General features: G+C 32.7%; 1 protein-coding gene across 1 annotated transcript in view; it reads right to left on the minus strand.

The window, feature by feature from the left end:
* Positions 1-12,420, minus strand: part of LOC114332615 (WD repeat-containing protein 81) — a 133,038-nt gene that overhangs the window by 35,105 nt on the left and 85,513 nt on the right. The window contains exons 8-9 of the mRNA XM_050646826.1: positions 6,586-6,825; positions 1,369-1,756 (exon numbers count right to left, since the gene is read on the minus strand). Coding sequence (XP_050502783.1) covers positions 1,369-1,756; positions 6,586-6,825 — 628 coding nt within the window. The remainder of the gene's footprint in view (positions 1-1,368; positions 1,757-6,585; positions 6,826-12,420) is intronic.

Here is a 12,420-nt window from a genome sequence, read left to right on the forward strand (position 1 = left end):
CAACTTTGCTTAACAAAAATGTACCTTTTGAAAATATAAACAAAACCGTTTTTTCTAATTTTCTTTAAGATCAATAGTAATCGAGCTATACTTTATTATAATATGTTAGCTCTTCTTCGTCAAACCCTAAATATTGCAGTTTCAACGTCAAAAGACGGGAAAACTATGCATTTTTCGAGGATCACTTGTTCAAACTAACTTAAAGTATTTAAAAATATCTATCTCTAGAAATAAAAAAAAAGTATCTAGCTCAAAAATTAAGTCACTTATAATGAAAAGAATGTCAGTCCCTATTCCGAAACAACCCCCTAATCACCACCCTAATTTAAATTCATTGACCTTATTTGGTCTTCTTTATTTATGTATTATTAATAGGTTCTAGAAGCTTGACCGGCTTAGAATGATTAGTTTAAAAAAATGGAGTTAAAAGCGAATAATGAATTTTGTAGTTTGTCAAAAAATGAACTTTTCTTCAGAATAAAAAGATTAGCATCAGAGATACGAAAAAATGTTTAAATGTGAAAATGTAGCTTATTTAATTCTCAAGAAGTTGGTTTGCAAAAATTTTTTCTACGGCAAAAATTGAGTGAGCTATTATTGGCAATTAAAACTTGTAATAACATGCAAAAACCACCTTTACAACCCTTTCAAAGTCACCTCTCTTTGCGACTGAGGATTTTGAATACAAAAATATATTTTTTTGAAAAAAAAAAGGAGAAATCCAATTAGAAGCATAATAATGTAAGTCAGCGAAGTTTTTAGTCATAAGCCTTATTCATTCTTCTTTATTTATGTATTATTAACAGATTCTAGAAGTTTGACTGGCTTAGAATGATTAGTTTTAAAAAAACTGGAGTTAAAAGCGAATACCGAATTTTTGTAGTTTGGTAAAAAATGCCAATTTCTTCAGAATAGAAAGATTAGCATCAGAGATAAGAAAAAATGATTAAATATGAAATTGTAGGTTATTTAATTCCCAAGACTTGGTTTGAAAAAAATTTTTCTACGGCAAAAATTTAGTGAATCGTAAATGAGTATAACATCGAAAAACATTGATTTTTTCGGTATAAAACTAACACTTTCGATAGCGAATAAATCGAAAACTTTTAATTTCATCAAAAAAATGTATAAAACATTTTTTGCTTAGAATGAATGTTTTTTATCAACTTTTGTGGTCAAAATATAAAAAAATTTTACCCTCGAGATGGGGTGGCAACCACCCCATGGTAGAAGCGCCTTTCGGAATCATATAGATTTTGATCCTTGGACTATCCACTACTTATTCTCAAATTTTCAAGCAAATCGATCCATTCTGCAAAAATTGCGAGGCGAAAAGCTTCGGTTCCTGTACTATTAGAAACAACTTACCTATATTAGTACCAATACTAGACGAGCTTGCCACTGGCGTACTAGGACTAAAATCTGACAATTTTAAAGCCGAAACTGGTTTAGTATTGGAATCTTTAGTTTCTTCCTCGTATTCCTGACAAAGTTTACAGATTTTATCGTAATTATTTAAGGCCATCTGTAAACAGCTCAAACCCAATAATCGGACGAACGGAAGGTAGGCCGTATGAGCCAATTCTCTAGTAAATACTTCTTGTAATTCGATTAAAGCTTTGTTTTCCACACTTTCTTCAGGAAGTTGAATATTCTCGTGAGATTCTGACATATTCGTTTGCAATTTATTTTTAGTGTCATCTTCGATATTTGTGTCTTCTACGACTGATTCTTGATCTGCTAGTGTATAAGAAACCTACAAGTAATTGGTACCTAATTTTAGAAATTTATCTCAAAGATTGAGCAAGATGTAATAGATATATGAGCCGGTGAAAATGACCGTGACATGAATCAAGTTAAGGTACGTCTGAAGAATACAGTGCTTTGTTAAAATCGTTTGGAAGAAAAATCAAATAAAACGATATTGCAATATTCTTCTTCTTTAGGTACCGTCTCCTCCAAGGAGGTTGGTAATCATCACAGCTATTTTCACTTATGAGATTGCAGCTCTAAACAAGTCGACTGAACTGCAATTATACCACTTTACCAGATTGTTGAGCCAGGAGATACGTCTTCTTCCTATACTTCGTTTTCCCTGTATTTTTTGGCAATATAGATATACAGATATTGCAATACAGATAACTTAAAAATGTCTTCGTTTAAGTGGTCAACCTAAACTAGAAATTTAAAGCAGTGGAGTGAAAAAACAACAATAGAACTCTTCAGAATCGCTGCAGACAGAATAAAATGGGCCATGATGATCGCCAACGTCCTTAAAGGATGAGGCACATGAAGAAGGACACTAACTTTAGTTACTATAATATTAATATACAGTGAGCACGTAAAGGTTGGAATAAATTCATTTTCTCGAGAATGGACGATTTTGGAAAAAATCCCGAAACAGTCAATTTTTATTTTTAAATTACGACATTTTGGCATAATATATATCATACTACTGACGTCGCCCATCTGGGCGTGATGACGTCATCGATGATTTTTTTTAAATGGGAATAGGAGTAATGTGATAGCTCATTTGAAAGGTAATTTAATTCTCTATTCAGTAATATAAACATTTACATAATTATTTATACAAGGCGTTCAAAAAAATATTTTTTTAATTAAATTTATTGACATAAAAAGAAGAATCCATGTAATTTATTTAGTCCAAAATACATTTACTGCTCTCAGAAAACAGAAAAAATGTTTATCTGAAAAATAATCATTGCTTTTCGCGTAAATTAAATGTTCAAACTGTCAAGAGGAAGGTGGGTGGCGGCTTTAATATTGAATTTAAGCAAAAAACAATATTTATTTGTCAAATAAATATTACTTCCTGTTTTCTGATAGCAGTAAAATGTATTTTGAGTTAAATAAATTACACACATTCTTCTTTTTATGTCAATAAATTTAATTCAAAAAACAATTTTTTGGACACTCTGTATAAATAAATATGTTAATGTTTATATTACGAATAGAGAATTGAATTACCTTTCAAATGAGCTATCACACGACCCCTGTTCGCATTTAAAAAATTTATAGATGACGTCATAACGTCCAGATGGGTGACGTCACTAGTATGATGTATATGTCAAAAAGTCGCAATTTAAAAATATTTAATTGACCTGTTTCGGGATTTTTCCCAAAATCGTCCATTCTCGAAAAAATGAATTTATTCCAATCTTTACGTGCTCACTGTATGTATTATATTAAATATATATTTATGAGCAATATTTTTACTTTTTCTATATTTTTGGAGGGAGCTCTACCGATTTTCCCCAAATTTTAGTATGTTGTTGTACTACAACAAAAATGGCTCTCTGAATTTTTTCAGACTTTTTAAACTCAGGCGGCCATTTTGTGAGCCTTAAAAGACAAAAAAAGCCATTTTTAACGTTTTGTTAAGAATTTTTTTTCTACGTTCCCTCTTCGCCGAAAATGATTTTGAAAACGGCATATTTTAGCTACTGATGTCTAATTTTAACTTGAATTTTTTTAACTTTTGTCAAACGTCAAGGCGCCATTTTGGTAAAAATTCAAGTAGGCCCACTTTTTACCAAAAATGCCATATTCAAATAGCTATAACACAGCTTTTAAGTAACGCAGCTATATTTAGGTAGTAACGAATCGAAAGACGTAGAATATATCTACAATTTTGTTTTATAAAGTTTTTTTCGTGCTTCACAACTTTTCAAGCTACGGTCGTTTGAAAAGCGTTTTTTTTTACAAAAAACGCGGTTTTTCGCATTTTCAAAGAGGTGGAAATTTTTTCTGCCAACTTCGAATTGCACGAAAAAATTTTTGAAGGTAGTTTTTTACATATTATATTATAAGCTCCCAAAGGAATTTCTTTGGCTATTTGCTTCTAAATCCTTCATCTGAACCTCTAAATATCGATTTAATTCTTAAAAATGCGAAAATACGCATTTTAGAGGCTTGAACACTCATATGTAAGTTATCATTTTTGAAGTTAACAAGTACCTAAATTGAAGATTAAATATACGGTTTTAAGATTCTTGTGAAAAATGGGTGCTTATTTTAATACAGAGCGTTGTTTTTAATTGTTAATTATGCGCGTCCCCTCGACTATTAAGCCGCCGCGCCGACTCTCATAATATTAAATAATTAAAAAACAACGGTCTATATTGAAATAAGGCCAGATTTCTCATCAGAATCTTAAAACTGAATATTTAAACTTCAATGTAGACACTTAGCAACCTCAAAAATTGTAATTTACATAAGGTTTGTTCTAGCATCAGTTTCAAACGGTTTGAAACCATCAGCGAATAGCGGACCACAGCGAGTAGAGGGGATAGCACTGGTGACTGTATTATGTTTTCGCACTGACCAACTGTTTGCTGACGGTTTTTGACTAGTTTGACTGTTTGCTAGAACAAACCTATTATGAATTTTCAAGGCTGGAAAATGCGTATTTTCACATTTTTCAGTTTTACATCACTTATAACTCGAAATCTATTAACTTTAGAGAAAAATGATAAGAGACCTTTTTTGTTTAGAATGATCCAAAAAACCTAAAAAATATTTTGCGGAGCCAAAAAAGGTAATTCATTTTTTCATACAGGAACGGCCTCACAACATGGACTATACAGGGTGTTTGGTAAAGAATGGGCCATAGCTTAACCTCAGGTTCCTGAGGTTAAAATAGGCCGATTTAAGCTAACTTACCTTAGTACAAAGTTTATAATAACCGAGATACAGGGTGTCAAAATTAAACTTTTTTTTTTATTTATTATTGAATATTTCGTGACAGGTATGAGATAACAACATGAAATTTGGTATGTGGGGGTTTTTTGAGTGGAGAAAACTAAATTCGCTACCAAAAATTATGTATTGCCCAGAGGGCGCCACATACGCCTTTCAGCACTCATTTATTAAGTTCAATTTTTTTTATCCCTCACTCTGTATAATTTTGACATTAAAATTTTTATTCTCCTATTAGTTTTACTTAAAAAGGTATACTTTTTTCATCTCCCTAAACTCAACCGTTTTCGAGATAAACTCATTTTAAATCTGCGATACACCATCATTTTTAGCATAATATCATTGTAGTTCCACCCGAAAAGTAACTTAAAACCATAATAATTGTGCCAGTTCTTAAATTTATGTCATTGCATCGCAAATTCCATTTAAAGAAATTTGCGATACATTTTTGGATAATTTTATGGTTTTACGTTATTTTTCGGGTGTAACTACAATGATATTATGCTAAAAATGATGGTGTATCGCAGATTTAAAATGCGTATCTCGAAAACGGTTGAGTTTAGGGAGATGAAAGAAGTATACCTTTTTAAGTAAAACTAATAGGAGAAATAAAATTTTAATGTCAAAATTATACAGAGTGAGGGATAAAAAAAATTGAACGCAATAAATGAGTGCTGAAAAGCGTATGTAGCGCCCTCTGGGCAATACATAATTTTTGGTAGGGAATTTAGTTTTCTCGACCCAAAAAACCCCCACATACCAAATTTCATGTTGTTATCTCATACCTGTCAGGAAATATTCAATAATAAATAAAAAAAAAGTTTAACTTTGACACCCTGTATCTCGGTTATTATAAACTTTGTACTAAGGTAAGTTAGCTTAAATCGGCCTATTTTAACCTCAGGAACCTGAGGTTAAGCCATGGCCCATTCTTTATCAAACACCCTGTACATTCAATTTAATTAAATCTTAAAATTGTCATAACTTTGGTTTCGTAAACGCTAGGGACTTCTTTCAGAGTTTAAATTAAAGGCGTTTTCTTCTACTTTCATAACTCCTTTAGCGAGGTGGGTCAACAGGTTAAAGTATATTAGCTCACGAAGGTATCAAAATTCTCGATTTTTTAGAGGTTCAGATGAAGCATTTAGAAGCAAATAGCCAAAGAAATTCCTTTGGGAGCTTATAGTATACCTGTATATAAAAAACTACCTTCAAAAAATTTTTCGCGCAATTCGAAGTTGGCAGGAAAAAGTTCCACCTCTTTGAAAATGCGAAAAAAACGCGTTTTTTGTAAAAAGGGCACTTTTCAAACGTCCATAGCTCAAATAGTTGTAAAGCCTAAAACAAAAACTTTACATGTCGAATTGTAGATCTTTTAGATATCTTTTAATCTGTTACGTGCTAAATATGGATGCAGTACTTAAAAGTTATTTTATTGCTGTTTGAATATGGTCATTTTTGGTAAAACGTGGACCTATTTTAATGTTTGCCAAAAAGGCGTATTGATATTTGCCAAAAGTTTAAAAAATTCACGTTAAAAGTAGACATCAATAGCTAAAATATGACGTTCTCAAAATTATTTTCTGTGAAGAGGGAGCCGAGAAATTTTTTTTTCAATAAACCGTTAAAAAGGGCTGTGTCTTGACCTTTTAAGGCTCACAAAATGGCCGTCTGGGCTTAGAAAAATCTGAAAAAATTCAGAATGTCTTTTTGTTTGTAGTACAATTACATACTAAAATTTGGGGAAAATCGGTAGACCTCCCCACAAAATTTTAGAAAAAGTAAAAATATTGCTCTTATATAAAATATATAAAATTAATATTAATATTCTTATTTATTTTATAAATAACAAGCAAAATAACTTACCTTGCCTTCTTCGCTAGAATTTGTAAATACCTTATCGAATATTAGAAAGAATCTTTGTAATGAAGGTACTAACAAATACTTCTTTGTCATATCGACCCCTATTCTTATCGCCAGTATATAAATGACGTCTAAATACTTTCTAGCCAAAGTATTTCTTGCCGTACTCCCACTAGGAAACACGTGATTTGTGGAATTAAGTAATCTTATGATAGGATTGATTATACTTTTCAATATTACGTCCTAAAAATAGAGATAAGGAAGATCGTTGATTGAATTAATGAAAAAACTAGTATATTACACACCAAAAGTGAAAAATATTACGGCCACGAACTATCGGGTGTAATAATTTAAAACGATTTTGTAGTACACTGTAGTACACACATAACTATGGTACGTAACAGTTGTAGTGATTTATATATAACGTTTGATGTAAAACGCTACAACCGTACCAGACTACAAAACAAACATGAGTTCTCCGTATTTCATAAACCTACCCATACTGACATAACCATACACGATTCATCATCCCATCTTACATAACAAATTAGCAGCCTATCATAGCATGTTACATAGATTGACAGACATTCCCATGTCAAAAAATAATTTCGAGATAGAATTGAACATCATTACAAAGATCAGTAAACAATGGGTAAAACGAACAAACAACACAATTTTAAACCAAAAACTACATAAGAAAGTCCTGAAATTAGTCTTCCACTGTAAAGGATTTATATTAGCATCCAAAAAACACATTCAATGTTTGGATTTCATAAGTAGGTGGCATTGATTTATGTAATCTAGGCCACACATATTGAAAACAGCAAGTCAGCAATAATGCTGCTATTAGTAATTCACGGTCACGACACAGAATAACTAACCATACAGAAGCGAAACTCAGGCCGAAAACGTAACATAAATTTCATGCTCATGCGTCACGTAACTGGTGCAACCTCACTTTTGCGACTGACAGTGACAGTTGTTTATAGTTAAATTTTATATTTATACATGTTTTATTGTATAGTTTATTTATATTTTATAGTTAAATTTTATATTTCATGTTTAATTAATAACTACTTGTCAAAAATATCACATCATTTGGAATGGTCTATTCCTTAGAACATAAGTTCTATTCACTAACTGGTGCACAAGGTCAAATATTTCGGTCCCAACAAAATCAATGGAAACGACAGTAAGATTCGCTTCTGTGTGCTTAGTTATTCTGTGATCACGATAAAGAATAGTCAATCATAACAAACAAATACGATTTATTTATAGATACGTAAAAAGATATACAGAGATTATTCATTATTCAGAAACAGATTTGGTTAGAGTCGAGACGGTGTCCATCTAGCCAACACCAACTAGTTACTGTATAACTTAGCGAGTTAAATAAATATATTTAAGTATTTAGTATTTCAACCTAATCAACCCCATCACCGGGAGGTGGCAACCCCGTACCACCATACCACTACTACAGAAAAAATCCAGTACCTTCTGCTCTATCACATATACACGCAAGATGTCAACAAAAATAGCCAAACACATAACAAAGAAAGGAATAACACCAGCTTTCAGAACTAACAACAACTTAGGCAAATATATTAAGAACATTAAGAGTCAAAAGAGAAAGCAATTACAGTGTGGTGTATACAAACTGAGATGTGGTGACTGTCCAAAAACTTACATCGGTGAAACTGGCAGAGCCTTTGACAAATGCATAGCAGAACAGAAAAGAGTTTTCAATAATAGAAAAACTGATTCTATGTACGCACTGCACCCTCTAAATCTAGATCATAATGATTATTTTAATGAACAGTATAAAATACTCCATATTCAAAATAAAGGCCTTAAGCCATCTTATAACAGCTTCTCACTCCCTAACCTATTAAGTTAGAGACTTTAAAGTGTAAACACATAATAGAAATCCATCACTTGACAAAGGCACTCTGCGGAAACAGCTGTAGTGACAGTAATTTTAATGGAAATTTTGTGAAAATACAGAAAACAAAAGTTTTCAGTGTTTTATTGTTAGCTACAACCGTAGCGTAGTCAGATTTGTTAAATCTCTTTTTAAGTTCAGACCAGCTACTACAATATTTACGACTTCGAAAAAACTTTTCCTAATTGTATATGTATGCAGCTTTTACTACCAGAGCCGGATTTAAGGCAGTGGGGGCCCCTGGGCAGAATTGGTGTGGGGCCCTACCTCACACCATTAAAAATGTTAATCTACTTTTATAAATATATTTTTTAATAATAAAAAATACAAGAGTTGTAACTTGTTACAGTAAAATATTAAAAATAAAATAGTAAGATGTATGGTTAAAGTCCGGGTACTTTTCGAGATATTTTAATTGAAAATTCCTTGATTACGTCGGACATGACTAATTGCATTAATCCTTTCAGCTCCGGTGCCATGGACACGTAAGCGCGTCCATTGCATGTAAGTATTCACAAGAAATTATTATTTCTGTCAGCACAGAAGCTAAGGTTGGAAATATTAAAGCGGAGCTGAAGGAGTTAAGACATCATGTTCAATGTTCATTATAGAGAGATGATTCAAGTGCTCCTGGCCCATCATAGACAGAAGTCGATTTTTAATTAGGTAACTTAAGTTTTGTGAATAATCTCTACCCACTGCAATTAGTTAACATCAGAACTAAACATAAACGAAGTGTCACCTCACGTTTGGAAACGTATCATTCACATTCTTTTCTTTCAGCAGTCAGTACATTTGAAGTTCTTTGCTTATATTTGATGGGTCGATTTCCTCTTTAAATGAATTGAAGAATTCTACAAATTGTACCAGATCGACACCTAGGTTTTCATCTAAATCATTGCTACAAATGTTGGTAAGCTTTAGTTCGTTCAATTTCATTGAGAGTTAAATTTTCCAAATGATGTAAAAATCCAAAATTGGAATGAATGGATTCATATGCAGAAATCCTTTGACTTAAAGAGGTACATTAAAGACTTAATGAAGGCATCTATAATAGTGATAAAATTTTGAGTCCTAAATTTCTCTGATGTTCTCATATCTATCGAAATTGTCATAATAATAATTGTCTTGCCTATATAAATTATTTAAGTGATCTAAGTGTCGCCCCTCCTGAATTAAGGTCAATATTTGGATCTAGGAGAATACTATACTTGTGCTGTTTGCCCTCTCTAAGATCCTCTCTGTTTCCAGTATACACATTCGATTATATAGGTACAAACCATTTGCTAATTATGAGTTTTAAATTGTTGCTCACCGTCTTTCGAAATTTTCGATAATGCTCCTTTAATCTGATTATAACCTTTAATTGGTTTTTTTGCGGCTTCAGCTCTAAATGACAATCTAGTAGTATTTATTCTTTTAGGAACAAGAGTATTTCTGTCACGGTCTGCGTTGCAGTAGCGAAAATACGCGTTTTTTTTTAAGCTCCATTTAATTTACAATCTGTTATAATATCACTCGTAACAATAAGTAAATTTTATGACAATTATTAGAAGAACAAATGACATGTAGGAATTCTCTCCAATGAGAGGCTTCTTTTAACATATAATTAACAAACTAAGTTAATAATGTAGTGGTAAATGTTAATTAGTTGTATACACCGTTCTTAGGCGTCAACGCCCTTCGGTAGGGATCTATGGAGGAGTATCACCAAGCCGGAAGCCCTTATCCCTTCCCGTACCGCTCCTCCATAGGCCGATCAGACGCCAGTTTATTCCAGACCAAGCCGTAGACTCTATTGAGTTTTATACTACGGCGTTGGCCTTTTATAAATTTCATGACCTAGCTGAGGCTCGAACCAGCGACCGCAAATCGCAAATCCACTAAACTTGTCGATCGACTGAGCCCCAGCTAACTGGACCGTCAAGACCGACGAAATGTTAATTAATTTTATTTAAATCTGTTTAATAAGTCTGTAGGCTTAAAACGCTTTAGTCGACGCACTTCATCGTTGTCATTAAACAGTTCGCGCACTAAGTGATTAGAATGAGCACTAGTTTTGTTTTTGTATTTTTCACTGTACTTTGTGACTTCAGTTTTTACGGATTGAACTTGTAGGTCTTTTTCTATTATGTTGTTCGAAACATACCACGGAGCATTGACTATAATTCGAAGAACTTTGTTCTGGAATCTTTGTAGGATTTCTAGGTTTGAATTGCTAGCAGAACCCCATAATTGAATTCCATACGTCCATATTGGCTTCAGTACGGCTTTATATATTAAGAGCTTATTTGTGAGATTTAATTGTGATTTTCTGCCAATAAGCCAGTAAAGTTGTCTTAGTTTGAGACCCAATTGTTTTCGTTTTGTAAATATATGTGTTCTCCATGTTAATCTTCTGTCAAGATGTAAACCTAAATATTTGACTTCATTTCTCTGAGTAATCATTTGATTATTTAATAACACTGCTGGACATATACCTCTTCTTAGTGTAAAGGTAACATGGGTTGATTTGGTCTCATTAACTCGAATTTTCCATTTTTTTAACCATGCTTGGATATTATTAAGGCTGGCTTGTAAGTTTCTTGAGGCAGTTACTGGATCATGATGTGAGGCGAGTATTGCAGTGTCATCTGCGAAGGTTGCTGTTATTGTAGTTCTTGAAGTTGGTAGATCTGCAGTAAAAAGCTGGTACAGCATTGGTCCTAACACGCTACCTTGCGGTACTCCTGATTTTATTTGGTGTAATTCTGAATATTCTGAATGGTATTTAACTGAAAAGAATCTGTCAGATAAGTAAGAATTTAGAAGTTCATAATACGGATGAGGCAATAGGTTTTTTAGTTTATAGTGTAGACCTTTGTGCCAGACTTTATCGAACGCTTGGCTTATGTCAAGAAACGCTGCTGAGCAATATCGCTTATTTTCAAAGTCGTTGCTGATATGTTTTACTAGTCTATGGACTTGCTCTATGGTTCCATGTTCTTGTCTAAACCCAAACTGATGTTCTGGTATGAGATTTTTGCTATCTAGTATTGGCTTGATGCTTTTCATTATTAATTTTTCCAGCACTTTGGAAAGCACAGGCAGTAAACTTATTGGCCTATATGATGTTAATTCCTCTAGTTTTTTCCTGGTTTTGGGATCATAATTATAACTGCCATTTTCAGTTGTTGCGGAAAATAATTTAATCTTATTATTGCATTAAAAATTTGTAATATTGCCGTTATTCCTTTCTTTGTTAATTTTTGTAGTATCCTACCCGTTATCAGATCATAACCAGGAGCTTTTTTAGGATTAATTTCTTTCATTATTACATCCTTAACTTCATTGTACTTAAATTTCGGTATGGGCAGCTCCATTTGGTAAGGTTCATTTAGTACTCTATTTATTTCCTCCAATTCTTCAGGTGTTGATTCCAAGCTGTTTGGTTGAAAGACTTGTGAGAGATAGCCACCAAAGGCATCTGCCTTCTCTATGTTATTTCTTGCCCATTTGCCATTGCTTTTTCTTACTGGTGGTATTGGTGTCTGAGGACTTTTTAGTTTCCTTGTGGCTTTCCATAGTGAGTAGTCGGTGGCTTCTGTTGGTGTAAGCTCTTCTAAGTATCTTTGGATAGAATCATTTTTTACTTCAAGTAATATTTTTTTTAGTTCCCTTGCTGCTTTATTAAATTTATTTTTATTGCTCACTGTTCTGTTTTGTTGCCAATTTCTTCTTAGCCTTCTTTTCTCTGAAATTTTTTCTTTTATAGTTGGAGGGCAGGATTCTTTTCTTGTAGACTGTTTGTAGTTTGGAGTTGCTGCCCATGAAGCTTTCTGTATGTTTTTTATGAGGTTAGTTATCGCCCATTCAATATCTGCAGGTGTTTTTAATGGTATTTTTAAATTTATTGC

This window comes from Diabrotica virgifera, chromosome 3, assembly GCF_917563875.1.
Source record: "Diabrotica virgifera virgifera chromosome 3, PGI_DIABVI_V3a".
NCBI lineage: Eukaryota > Metazoa > Arthropoda > Insecta > Coleoptera > Chrysomelidae > Diabrotica > Diabrotica virgifera.